Genomic DNA, 12,204 nt, shown 5'->3' on the forward strand with positions numbered 1-12,204 from the left:
GAGAACTCAAGTACTTGTTAGCAAGGTTCAAAATATCGATACGCCCGATACGTCGATAGGGGCGTATTGGGCGATATCAATACTGTTTTTCATACCTTTTTTTATTTTTTTCGAAATCGGTTCAGGGGGCAGTTTAAGGCTCCTTCACCCCCTGAACCAGTCAGAACCCTGATACACCCACTGTAGGAGCGTATCGGGGAGGTCCCAGAACGATATGATACGTATCGACCGATATAGGCCGATACGTGTTGATACTTTGAACCTTACTTGTAGGTATTGAAGTGGCCAAAGAAAAGGGGATGTTTCAAAGACTTGTGGAAATACTTATTTACTTATCCCTCATAAGGCCAAACATTTCTTATCCCGTGGGAGTGATAAGTTGGTACAAGCATTCTCCTCGTGCTCCTGGTCTTGAGCCCGCTGAGAAGGTGCTTACATACTTGAAAGCCACTCTGAGAAAGGGATACTCTTTTCTAATCATAGGCATTTGCATTTGGAAGCATACACAGATGCAAATTAAGCAGGATTTGTTGATGATAGGCATTCAACTTTCATGTATACCTTATTAAGAGGGAACTTGGTAACATGGAGGATAAAAAAGCAGAATGTAGTAGATAGGTTGAGTGCAAAAGCAAACTTTGGGTCTGCGTAATGAGATATCTGAACTAATGTAGCTGAAAAGCCTGAAATTACTTGGAGCTGCATCAAATTGCTCATAACCCTATTTAGCACGATCATACTAAACATGTGGAAGTTGATGCAAAGGTGATTTGTATGTCAAGACTGAGTATCAATTAACTGATTTATTTATAGAGCTGCATCAATTATATTGCTTAATACAATAATTGGATCACATTTTGTGACTCCATTTAAGTGAAAAGATTCTGTTTCAAGTGACCAAATATATAACATACATGATCTTTGAAGCATGGGAAGAACACCATGACCATGTCAGCATGCAGGCATTCTAATTCATTTATGAGAAAGCAGGCTCTGCAAGTATCTCTCTACATTGTCCAGTCCACAGAGCTCCTTGACAACAGGCATGGTTGCAGGGACATCCAACTGAAAGGTTAAATGAGATCCATCTGAGCTGCACCATTTAAAATGGTCCTTCCTGGCTTCTCTTATAGCTGCTCTTGTTGCACAGTGAACAGATACTGCTAAAAGTAATGGTGGCTCCCCAGAAGCTGCATGAGTCGAATAACCATTTGGTTATTATCAGTCACGTTGCTCAACCTGATAAAATATGTATTTGTGCACATTCCACAAGTACTTTTTTTTTTCTAAATAACTATTAGTGTATCCTAAGATAAGAATAAAACCAATATTTCCAGTTTATTAAGTTCATAGAAGCCTTAGCCATGATGCAGGGTATCCAGCCCATTTGCACGATCCTATAGCCCGAATTGAAGTCTGGGCAGTATGATGGTGACAATGGGTATCCGATTACCAGATGGTAGACATACCCAGCCAAAATTAGTAGGGGCTAGGCCCAAAAACTTGGACCTGGACCATGGACTGAAGGCTCGTTTAAGAATCAGGTTCAAGTTTGGACCTGTTGGTGGATAACAGAAAAAAATATGAGCATCTTGAAATTTAAAGAGAGGACAAAAGTATATCAACATGTTTCCGTTTACAGCAAGAATGAAAGAACGACTAGATTTGTGTATTTTTTAATGAGATATCACCAACTTCCAGATATCCGATCAAATGCTAATTATTTGCAGGTCAGTCATAGTTGTCAAGGCGACGCCTAGGTGACAAGGACCCTGGGAGGCTAGCCTCGCCCAGTTGCCAAGCAGTTTCGTATACTGTCGTATAAAATACTTTTATATTGTTATTTTTTGAGATTATAATTATAAATAGACTTTATTAAACAAAAGTATTCATTTTTTGTGTTTATAAGCTAATTTTTTTTTATTCTTTTCTTATTTGTTAGGGTTTAATCAACACAAACATTGCTAGCTGCTGTATTGAACCGTCAAAGACTTCAAAATTTGAACCAATAAATAATGAAAGAACTTAAATTTTTGTCTAATCAACAAATTTCTTCTTCTTCTTCTTCCACCTTTTCTTTTCTTCTTTTCCTAAAACAAAAATAGGGGTTTAGCCCCTATATTTTTTTTAATTTTCTTTTCTTTATTCTTTTTCTTCTCATAAATATGTTGATTTTCTAGACTTAAACATGGAGTGTATAATTTTCTTATGAAAATTATGGATAGTAATTAAGGAAATATGGTTATGGAACCTAGGGAACTACCCTAGGATATGTGCTTTTTACTTAAAAAAATCCATTGCCTAGGCGAGTAGGTGACAAGGCACCCCCCTGTCGCTTAGCCTCGCCTTGGCGCCTTGAAAACTATGAGGTCAGCTCTGTAACCATCTGTTTCATACAAAGACAAAGGCCATTAAATACACAGTAAGGATGAATTTATTAGGATATAGGTGTGGTTCTACATGGGCCTCGCCTAAACAGTCGGAACATCTCTCTGATTTTTGAAGCATCTAATTGCATTATAAAACTCTCTCAAATATTTTGATTCTAGGGAACTATTGGTGATTCTTTCAAGCTCCAAGACAGCTTCCCTTCTTCATCATATGAATGTTCCAAAACAGTTTTGGAATGATGCAATACTCACAACTTGTTTTCTCATTAATCAGATGCCCTCATTCATCCTTAATGGTTGTTCTCCCTTTTCTATTTTGTTTCCTACTTTGTCTCTGTTTCCTTTGACTCCCAAGATCTTTAGTTGAATGTGTTTTGTTCATAACCTAGGTCCCAGCTTAGACAAGTTGGATGCATGCTCTACAAAGTGTATTTTTCTTGGCTATTCTAGGACCCATAAAGGGTATAAGTGTTATAATCTTATCACTCAACAATCATTTGTTTGTCCTGATGTCACATTTTTTTATTTTATGCCATTTTTCTCGGGTCCTAATGTTTCTCCCTATTCTCCAATGGTTCCTCTTTAGTTCCAGTTGACGATCCCATTCCGGCTGTTCCTTTTGTGACTGGGCCTTCACCTCCTCTAGTGCAGACTCGTACTAAATGACCACCAATCCAAAAAGTGTATACTTATTGCCAGTTTGTTTTTCTTTTGTCATCTATATCTATACCTAGGGATGCCTGGGAAGCTCTTACCTTGTCAACAGACCTAGAGCAGAATACATAATTCTGGGAATGAAGAATGGATGATTCAACCCTACCCCAAGGATCCTTTATATAGAAAATGAAATTAAAGAATTTACAAAGAAGCCCTTGTAGATTAACAGAAATTAGAGAATTTACAGAGAGGCCCTTGTAGGGATGAAAAGAAAATAATAATAAAATAAGAGAAACAATACAATAAGGACTACAATAAAATGGTACATCTTCACACTCCCCCTCAAACTGATGCAGAGGCATGAGCATCAGTTTGCTTACTAGAAATAAGTGTCTGGACCTCGTCATGGCCTTTGTGAAGATGTCAGCAACTTGCATATCAGAGGCAACATGAGGGAGAGAGATAGAGTTTGCAAGAAACAGGTCGCGAATAAAGTGGCAGTCCACCTCAATATGCTTTGCCCTTTCATGAAAGACAGGATTAGAGGCAATCGTAATAGCACTAGTGTTGTTCACATACAGAAGAATGGGCGTAGGAGAGGAATAACCCAACTCTTGAAACAAAGATTGAAGCCAAACAACTTTACTACAAACAAATGACATTGCCCTGTACTCTACTTCCATAGAGGACTTGGAAACAATTTGTTGTTTCTTACATTTCCATGATATTAGAGAGTCACCCATGAAGACACACCACCCGGTAGTGGAGCGGCATGTGTCGGGGCATCCAGCCCAAACTGCATCAGCATAGACCTTCAATTAGAGAGAAGAAGATGAAGAGAAGAAAAGACCTTGTGATAAAGAGCCCCAAATATAGCGGATGATTTGGTGCACCGCAGTCAAATGGGGTTGACGAGGGGCAGAAACAAACTAACTAACAACATGAGCTGCATATGAAATGTCAGGACGAGTCATGGTCAGATAGATGAGAGACCCTACAAGTTGCCAATAGAGGGAAGTGTGTCAGCAAAAGCATTTGCATCTCTTCTTATCCAATCGCTGGTCACCTCTATCCCTTGTAACAATTTCATGGCTTTCCTTTTCTCATAGATGTGGCACCACCATCCAGCCTCCTCAACCTTTCGGAGCCAACTTATTACAAGCTTTGAATGTAGCTCATAATGCTATCCAACAGGACAGGACTAAGCATTCATTGACAAGCATTTTATTAGGGAAAAGTTGGAAGCAAGTGAAATATGTATTCCATATGTTAGTACTTTGGCTGCAATATCCGCAAAAGTTGTAACCACCCAGCATCAAAATGATCTACGTAACAAGTTAGGAATGATGCCCAACTTAAGGGAGTAATATGTATGTTTAGTGATACAAGGGCATTATTGTCCTTTCATCTTGTAGTGAGAATGGGCCGAATGGACCTTGGTGCTTTTTATTTCTTTTAAGTAGTGTTTAAGGTTATGTTTGTTGGTTATGGGCCTTAGTTATGGGCTATTTTTGTTTTCTTTAATTATTTCTTTAGTGTTGGCCGCCCCATTAAGGGCATCCGGGTAATTGTACTTAATTTTAGAATTAAGTTAATAAAAGAGATCAAGGGGGCAAGAGAGAGACGTTCAAACTCTTCTTTTCTCTCTTCCCTTCTCTTCTTCTTCAATAACCTACTACTGAAACCTCTTCTCCTTTCGCTTTCTTTCTTTCTTTTCTATATTTTCTGATTTACTGCAGATGTATTTCTCAACTTGGTATAAGAGCCAGCTCTCACTTTCGACTTCTTTCTCTTTTCTTTTCCTATACACAATGTCTATGGAGAACTAACCATTTGATCAATCAGCAACTTGCGCAGCCTAGTTAGGAGGGTTTTTGGAGAGTTTTTGTAGAGGCTTTCATCCTTAGTTGAAGCCCAAGGCAGGTTCTTGGATATTTTTCCCAAAAACCATAGATAACTGGAGAAATCTTATTGCAGGTAGTGTTTTAAAAGCGCAAGGCGCAAAAAACACGCAGGGGTCAATTTGCGCCTGAGGCGCAAGGCGCAAGGCGAGGTGCACGCCTTTTTGAAGCAAGGTGCAAAAATACAAAAAAAAATGCTAAAAAATAAAAAAAAATGTCAAAAAATTCAAAAAGAACGCCAAAAAAATAAAAAAAATATTAAACATAATATTAATAAAAAATATAAACTTAAATTTTAAAATAATGTTTTAAAAAACCTATTATCTAAAATTAAAATACATAAACATAAGATGTAAAGCATATTCAAATGAGAATTTAAAAATAAAATCAAACATATAAAACATTTTCAAGCATGTAAAACCTCTAATCTCTTTTTTCACTCAATTGCATTACTTCAAGTAGCTAATGTAATGTAAAACATATTACATTCCTGATTCTACGAGCCACCTTTGTGCCACGCCCCTCGAGGCAAGCCCGAACAAGTCCACATTAGGTCTTTAATTGCTTTTTAAGAAGACATTTTATTAGGATGAATGAATGAACAACATTACCAAAAGCGTCAAATTTTCAAAAGGCACACGCTTGGGCTGAGGCACCAGGTGCATTAGGCGCACACCTAGGCGCACCAGGTGTGTGCCTTTTGAAAGGGTTGCGCCTAGGACCTAGGCGATGCGCATACCCTGAAATGCGCCTCGCCTATGCTCCTAGGCGCGCCTTTTAAACCACTAATTACAGGTCGTAGAGATAGTTTGAACTAGACTCTTGGGGATAAAAGGTAAGCCTTTTGATTTCTATTGAGCAGTTTTGGTTGGGCTGAGTTTTGGAAACTTTGGTAGGAGCGATTGAAGTTTCTCTCTTTCTCCCCATCCTATTGGATCCTATGAAACCTTATTTTTGGGAGGTTGAAAGTTTGTTCTCTACTTAGAACAATAAATCTAGCCTAGTAAAACCCTAATTTGATTTTCTCTTGCATATCCGTTCACTCAATGGAGAAAACTAGAGGAGAGACCAAATATTCCACAAATTATGGGTTTGGACATAGGGGGTCAGTGGAGAATCTTTCTAGGGCTGTGACTACTGTGAAGTTAGAGGAAAATGGGGTTACATTACCAAGAGAAAGAAAAAACCAGAGGAGGATGATCCTACCTATGAAAGGTGGATGCAGGAAAACTACATAGTAGTGGGTTGGTTAGTGAATTCTATGCAACCACACATTAGTCAGCATTACTTGTGGATGGAAACAACAAAAGAAGTGTGGGATAGTGTCACAAAGACCTCTTCCCAAAAGCTTAATGTTGCTCGGGCCTACAAATTGAAGCATTATGTGAATAATCTAAGACAGGTGGAGAAGCCCTTAGCCGTTTACTTCTCTGTGCTGAAATCTCTTTGGCAAGAGACTGATCTGATGGAGACTGTTGTTTGGGGTTGCACAAAGGATGCAAAAACATATAGGAAGTTGATGGAGAGAAATTGGGTCTTTGAGTTCCTCACCAGACTCAACTCGGAGTATGATATTGTGAGGCAGAATGTTTTAGCAAAGGATGGGGTGACTGTCTCAGGTGTATGCTATGGTGAGCAGTGGGGAGAGAAGAAGACAGGTTCAGTCTGTCGAGCCACAGGTTGATCATTATCCCAATGCTGGGATGAAGCCGAAGGTTAACACTGGAAAGAAAGATGTTATTTGTGAATATTGCAAGAAGCCTAAACACACAAAAGACACCTGTTGGAAGCTGCATCCAAAGCTCATTCCTGCCAAACTCAAGAAAGAAAATGGTGGAAAAAGGTTTGAAACTAGAAAAGGTGAAAATGCAAATGTAACCCACTCCTCATAAGGTGAACAAGGACAGGGTAGAGAGAAGTGGGTGGTAGAACAGCTTACAGCCGCTAGGGCTAAGTATGAGAAGTATGGCCGAATAATCAGTCATTTGGAGTCCACTACTACAACTCCTTCAGAGACTGTTCTTCCTCTACATATGCTCACTCAGGTATTCGTGCCACTGCTCATCATGCTTTTATCTTAGGTGCTCATAAAACCCCTTGGATAATTGATTCTGGTGCTTCTGACCATATAGCCAGTGTTTCATAGTTATTCACCTCTTATCAACTCCTTCTTAGCCAGGATAAGATATCCCTTGCTAATGGCTCTCTTGCCCCTATCACGGGAAAGGGAGACATTAAGACCTCTAATGCCCTGACCGTATCATCTGTTCTTCGTGTACCTAAACTTAATACCAATTTGATTTCAGTTAGTAATTTGACTAAATCCTTGAATTGTAGTGTGACCTTTTTCCCTTCCTCTTGTGTTTTTCAGGACATGAAATCTTAGAAGGTGATTGGGAGTGGCCATGAGGCGAATGGGATCTATTTGTTAGACATGCCTGAGCAGAGCCAAGTACAACCTAAGAGAACTACATTTGTTTTAGTCCATTAGTCATATTATGTTATGTCATAGTCGTTTAGGTCATTTGTCTTTTTCTTCATTGAGTCAGTTGTTTCTAGAGTTATTTAAAGGAATCAGTCTATTGAATCTACATTGCAAGTCCTATGAGTTCTCGAAGCCTTGTAAGAACACTTATCCTTCAAGTGATAAAAGATCGACTATTTCTTTTAATATTGTTCACTCTGATGTGTGGGGGCCTTACCATTTACCATGTATGGGTGACTTTAGATATTTCATCATGTTTATTGATGAGTTTTCATGATATACTTTGATTTACCTTATGTGCTCTCGTGCTGAAGTGCCTAAACTTGTGCAACAGTTCCATGAACACATACTCAGTTTAACACCTGCATCAAAATATTCCAATTGGACAATGCTAAGGAATATTTTGAGAAGGACCTTACCTCCTATCTTGAGAAGTTTGGGGTTGTTAATCAGAGTTCTTGTGCCCGCACTCCACAACAAAATGGAGTAGCAGAGAGGAAAAACAAACATATTGTGGAATTTGCAAGGATCATCCTTTTTGCTACCCATGTTCCTATTAAGTTTTGGGGTGATGCAGTTTTAACAGCTGCCTTCCTTGTTAACAACATGCCTTCTCGAGTCTTGGGGTTAAAATCTCCTTTTGGAGTCCTCTTTCCTAGTGTTGAGATTTTCTCCATTCCTCTATTGGTCTTTGGTTGTACTTGTTATGTCCACATTCCCAGTTCTAAGAGGCATAAATTTGACCCTAAGGCTCAGAAGTGTATCTTTCTTGGTTATGCCTCCACGCAAAAAGGGTACTATTGTTTTGATCCCATTAGTGGCACCTAGTTTGTATTCATGGATGTCATCAGAGTTTGTGCCTTTCCCTTTTATAATCGTTCTTCTGGGGGAGAGACCTCTTGAGTTGTTTTCTTAATCCCTTCCTTTGCCAACTCTAATTAAGTCTTGTGTCGAGCCCTCCACAATTATCCCCATTCCTGTGGAGGGATCCTCTCCTTTGAGGTCTTCCATTCTTGCTCCTCCCCCTCCTCCTACAAGTCCTCCAGTATTTACCACCCATCCTATTCTCCAGAGGTGGTACTAGCAGCAAAGGCTAAGGCAAACATAGGTCGACCCCACACCTCCAATTGAGTCTCAGGCGCTTCCAATTATTGAAGAGAGGACACGTCCATAACTTCCTCCACTAGCACCCTCGTTTCCAAACCTTGACCTACCCATTGCTTTGAGAAAAAGGTAAAAGGAAATGTACAACTCATTGTATTTCCAAACACCTTTCCTATAGCTTGTTGTCCCCATCCTACTATGCCTTTCTAACCTCCATTTCCCTTCAACCCATCCCAAAGTCTGTTTCAGAAGCCTTAGCCACACCAGAATGGAGGGATGCTACGAGGACTGAAATAGAAAACCTTCATATAAAAACAATACCTGGGATATTGTTGCCTTGCCAGTTGGTAAGGAACCTATTGGGTGCAAGTGGGTTTTCACTATCAAGTATCATGCAGATGGGTCAATTGAGAGGTATAGGACTTGTTTTGTTGCTAAGCGATATACCCAGGTATATGGGATAGATTACACTAAGATTTTTTCTCCAACTGCTATAATGACCTCGATGAAAGTTCTTTTATCCTTAGCAGTGAGCTATGATTGACCTCTGTATCAGTTGGATGTTAAGAATGCATTCCTGAATGGTGATCTCACCGAAAAGGTATATATGTCCCTTCCTCCTAGTATATATGGCAAAGAGATGCAAGGTAAGGTGTGTAGATTGAAGAAATCACTTTATGGCCTAAAACAATCTCTAGTTCTCCACGTGCTTGGTTTGACAGGTTTAGGGCTGCTCTTGTTCAGTTCGGCTACACTCAGACTCAATCATATCATACACTCTTTGTTAAGAGAAGAAGCACCTTGGTGACATTCCTTATTGTTTATGTAAATGATATGTGGTTACTGGCAATGATACAGAAGAAGTTAGTGCTCTCAAGAAGTTTCTCAATTCTGAATTTGAGGTCAAAGACTTAGAGGAGTTATGGTATTTTCTTGGCATTGAGGTTGCTAGGTCCAAAGATGGTATCTTTATTTCTCAGTAGAAGTATGTGTTGGATCTTCTTACTAAGACTGGAAAACTTGGTGCTAAACCTCCCTCTACCCCTATTGATGTAAATTATAAACTCTCAACTAATGATGGATAACTTTTAACTGACAAGGGAGTGTTTCAGAGATTACTAGGAAACTTCTTTATCTATGTATGACTTGTCCAGACATTCCATATGCTGTGAGTGTCATCAGCCAGTTCATGCATGCTCCTAGAGACACATATGGCTATTGTAGAAAGAACGCTATGCTATCTTAAGGGAACCCCCGGGAGTGGAATATTATTTGCTAAACATGGCCACATGATGGTAGAAGCATATACAAATGATGATTGGGCAGTAAATGTAGATGACAAGAGATCCACATCAAGTTATTGTGCTATGATAGCCAGAAATATTGTTTCCTGGAGAAGTAAAAAGCAGTCAGTGGTTGCTAGATCTTCAACTGAGGCAGAGCATAGGGCTATGGCCCATGGGGTGTCTGAGTTGTTATGACTTAGATCTCTCCTTGATGAGATGGGTGTTTCATGTGAGGAGCCACTGAGGTTGTATTGTGATAACCAGGCGGCTATATTGCTCAAAACCCGGTTCAACATGATAGAACTAAGCACATTGAGGTAGATAGACACTTTATACGGAGAAGAGTGGCTTCAGTGCTGGCCTTAGTGTTTTCTTTTCTTTTAAGTAGTGTTTAAGGTTATGGACCTTAGTTATGGTTTTTTTTTTGTTTTCTTTAATTATTCCTTTAGTGCTGGCCGCCTCATTAAGGACATCCAGGTAATTGTACTCAATTTTAGAATTAAGTTAATAAAAGAGATCAAGAGGACTAGAGAGAGAGGTTCAAACTCTTCTTTTCTCTCTTCCCTTCTCTTCTTCTTCCACAACCTACTGCTGGAACCCTTTATTCTCCTTTCTCTTCCTTCCTTTCTTTCTTTTCTATATTTTTTGAATTACTGCAGGTGTATTTCTCAACTCATCTTTAGTTATCTTCACTCTAATAAAATAACGAGTGGTTGGGATCCACTGCTCACATTTTTGGTTCTCCAATCTCTTTGACTTCTCTTTTTTTTCTCTTTTTTATCTTCTTCATTTCTTCCAAGTTTGTTTTCAATTCTTAAGGACCCTATATGATTCAAAGGGTTGTTTTCATCTCATGGTATATCTTAATATGCACAAACAGTGTATTTTTTATCAAATCATAGATAATCCTTATAGCATTGATAGTTAAGAGTTAGCTTTCCAAAATTCCAACAAAATTCAATTTGTCAATATACTACCTGAACCCAAAAAATCTCCTAGAGAAGCCCTTGTTAGTTATCCTCCCCACCATCCATTTATTAAATTTAACTTTAATATGGCAGTTGAGAGAAACAAGAAGAAGTCATGGGATGATTGCTAGAGATTGCTGAGATGAGCATATAAATCCAAATCAAGGTTCTTGTCAAAATCTTCAGTAACAGTTGCAGAAAGTTGTGATGCTAGTGTTGGGCTGAGATTGGTTATGGCCAAGGAGCTGGTAGTGAATCAGGTTCACTTATAAGGTGACACGAAAATAATCATCAAAAGCCCAGGAAACTCTTCTAGGATATCATGAAGAACCGGGTCACTGATCATGAACATTTTAAATACAGTTAAGGCTTTCCGCATTGCAAAGTGTAGCAATTCTATCACTCTTGGAGGGAAGGTAACTGTTGATGATTGGCTAGCCAAAAAAAGCATTCTACTTAAAAAGTTTGAGGGTGGTCCTCCCCCCTTAGATGAAAACAAGGGAAGGGCTACTCCCTTGCTTTTATACTCTTTTTTTCCACATTTTGTACCAAGGGTGGGGAGACTTGAATATTTTCAGTAATTAAATAGCTGGTTAATTGAGTCTTATAATTGCTCAGTAAATCAGAATTTACCTTTGGAGGAGAGAACATGTTTTTGGTGATGCCCACTGTTCAGGATCTCAACATTGAACTGTTTTGGTATTGTGTCAATGGTTGGGATCTTGTAAGTCCATGTACCCTCCGATACAACCAACCCATCTGAGTTGCTGAGGTACTCTTCCAGCATGAAGAAACCAATTCCTTGTACAAAGGCACCTTCAATCTGAACAAATAAATTTTCAAATGTGAGGTCCACTTACATAGTTTTGTGGTAGCCTAGACAACCCATTCAAATCTTCCCCCTGACAATCCTAGGACAAAAGGACCTGATTGTTAAATTATAGTGTTTGTGCAGGGTCAACTTAGTCTTTTTCCTCTTTTATTTATGGTTCTTATAGCCTCTGTTCTTAAGTCACATAATCAGGGATAATTGTGTAATTTTAACTTCTTATGAATATAAGTTATAAGGGCGGCACTTGGGTCTCTCGATACTGACAGACTCTCAGCCCTATTCTTTCTAAATCTTCTTCTCTTTGTTTCATTTTAGCAACTCCACAAGGCTTAGACAGTTGCTTACTTTTTAACATGTACTATGCAAATCCCATCCAGGACAGTTTTCATGTCCGTGCAAGCAGGTCGGTGGAGGAGATCCTTGAAGGTAGAGGCAAAAAATATTTTGATCGAAGAAATGAGAATCAAAGGGAAGGTAAGTCTGAAGGTAAGGGAAGAAAAAAAGGGTACACTACTGCTGGAAGGATTAGAAGTGGTTGAGTGGCTAAGAGGTTTCATAGCTGGAGCTTGTTCAAAAGGCAA

At 39.1% G+C, this 12,204-nt stretch overlaps 1 protein-coding gene across 1 annotated transcript in view; it reads right to left on the reverse strand.

The window, feature by feature from the left end:
• Positions 1 to 784: 784 nt before the first annotated feature.
• LOC104604187 (abscisic-aldehyde oxidase-like) overlaps positions 785 to 12,204 on the reverse strand; it is a 72,564-nt gene continuing 61,144 nt past the window's right edge. Inside the window, exons 9-10 of the mRNA XM_088897868.1 lie at positions 11,425 to 11,614; positions 785 to 1,190 (exon numbers count right to left, since the gene is read on the reverse strand). Coding sequence (XP_088753994.1) covers positions 973 to 1,190; positions 11,425 to 11,614 — 408 coding nt within the window. The 3' untranslated portion in view covers positions 785 to 972. The remainder of the gene's footprint in view (positions 1,191 to 11,424; positions 11,615 to 12,204) is intronic.

Source organism: Nelumbo nucifera, chromosome 2 (genome assembly GCF_055504915.1).
Source record: "Nelumbo nucifera cultivar China Antique chromosome 2, China Antique-T2T, whole genome shotgun sequence".
Lineage (NCBI taxonomy): Eukaryota > Viridiplantae > Streptophyta > Magnoliopsida > Proteales > Nelumbonaceae > Nelumbo > Nelumbo nucifera.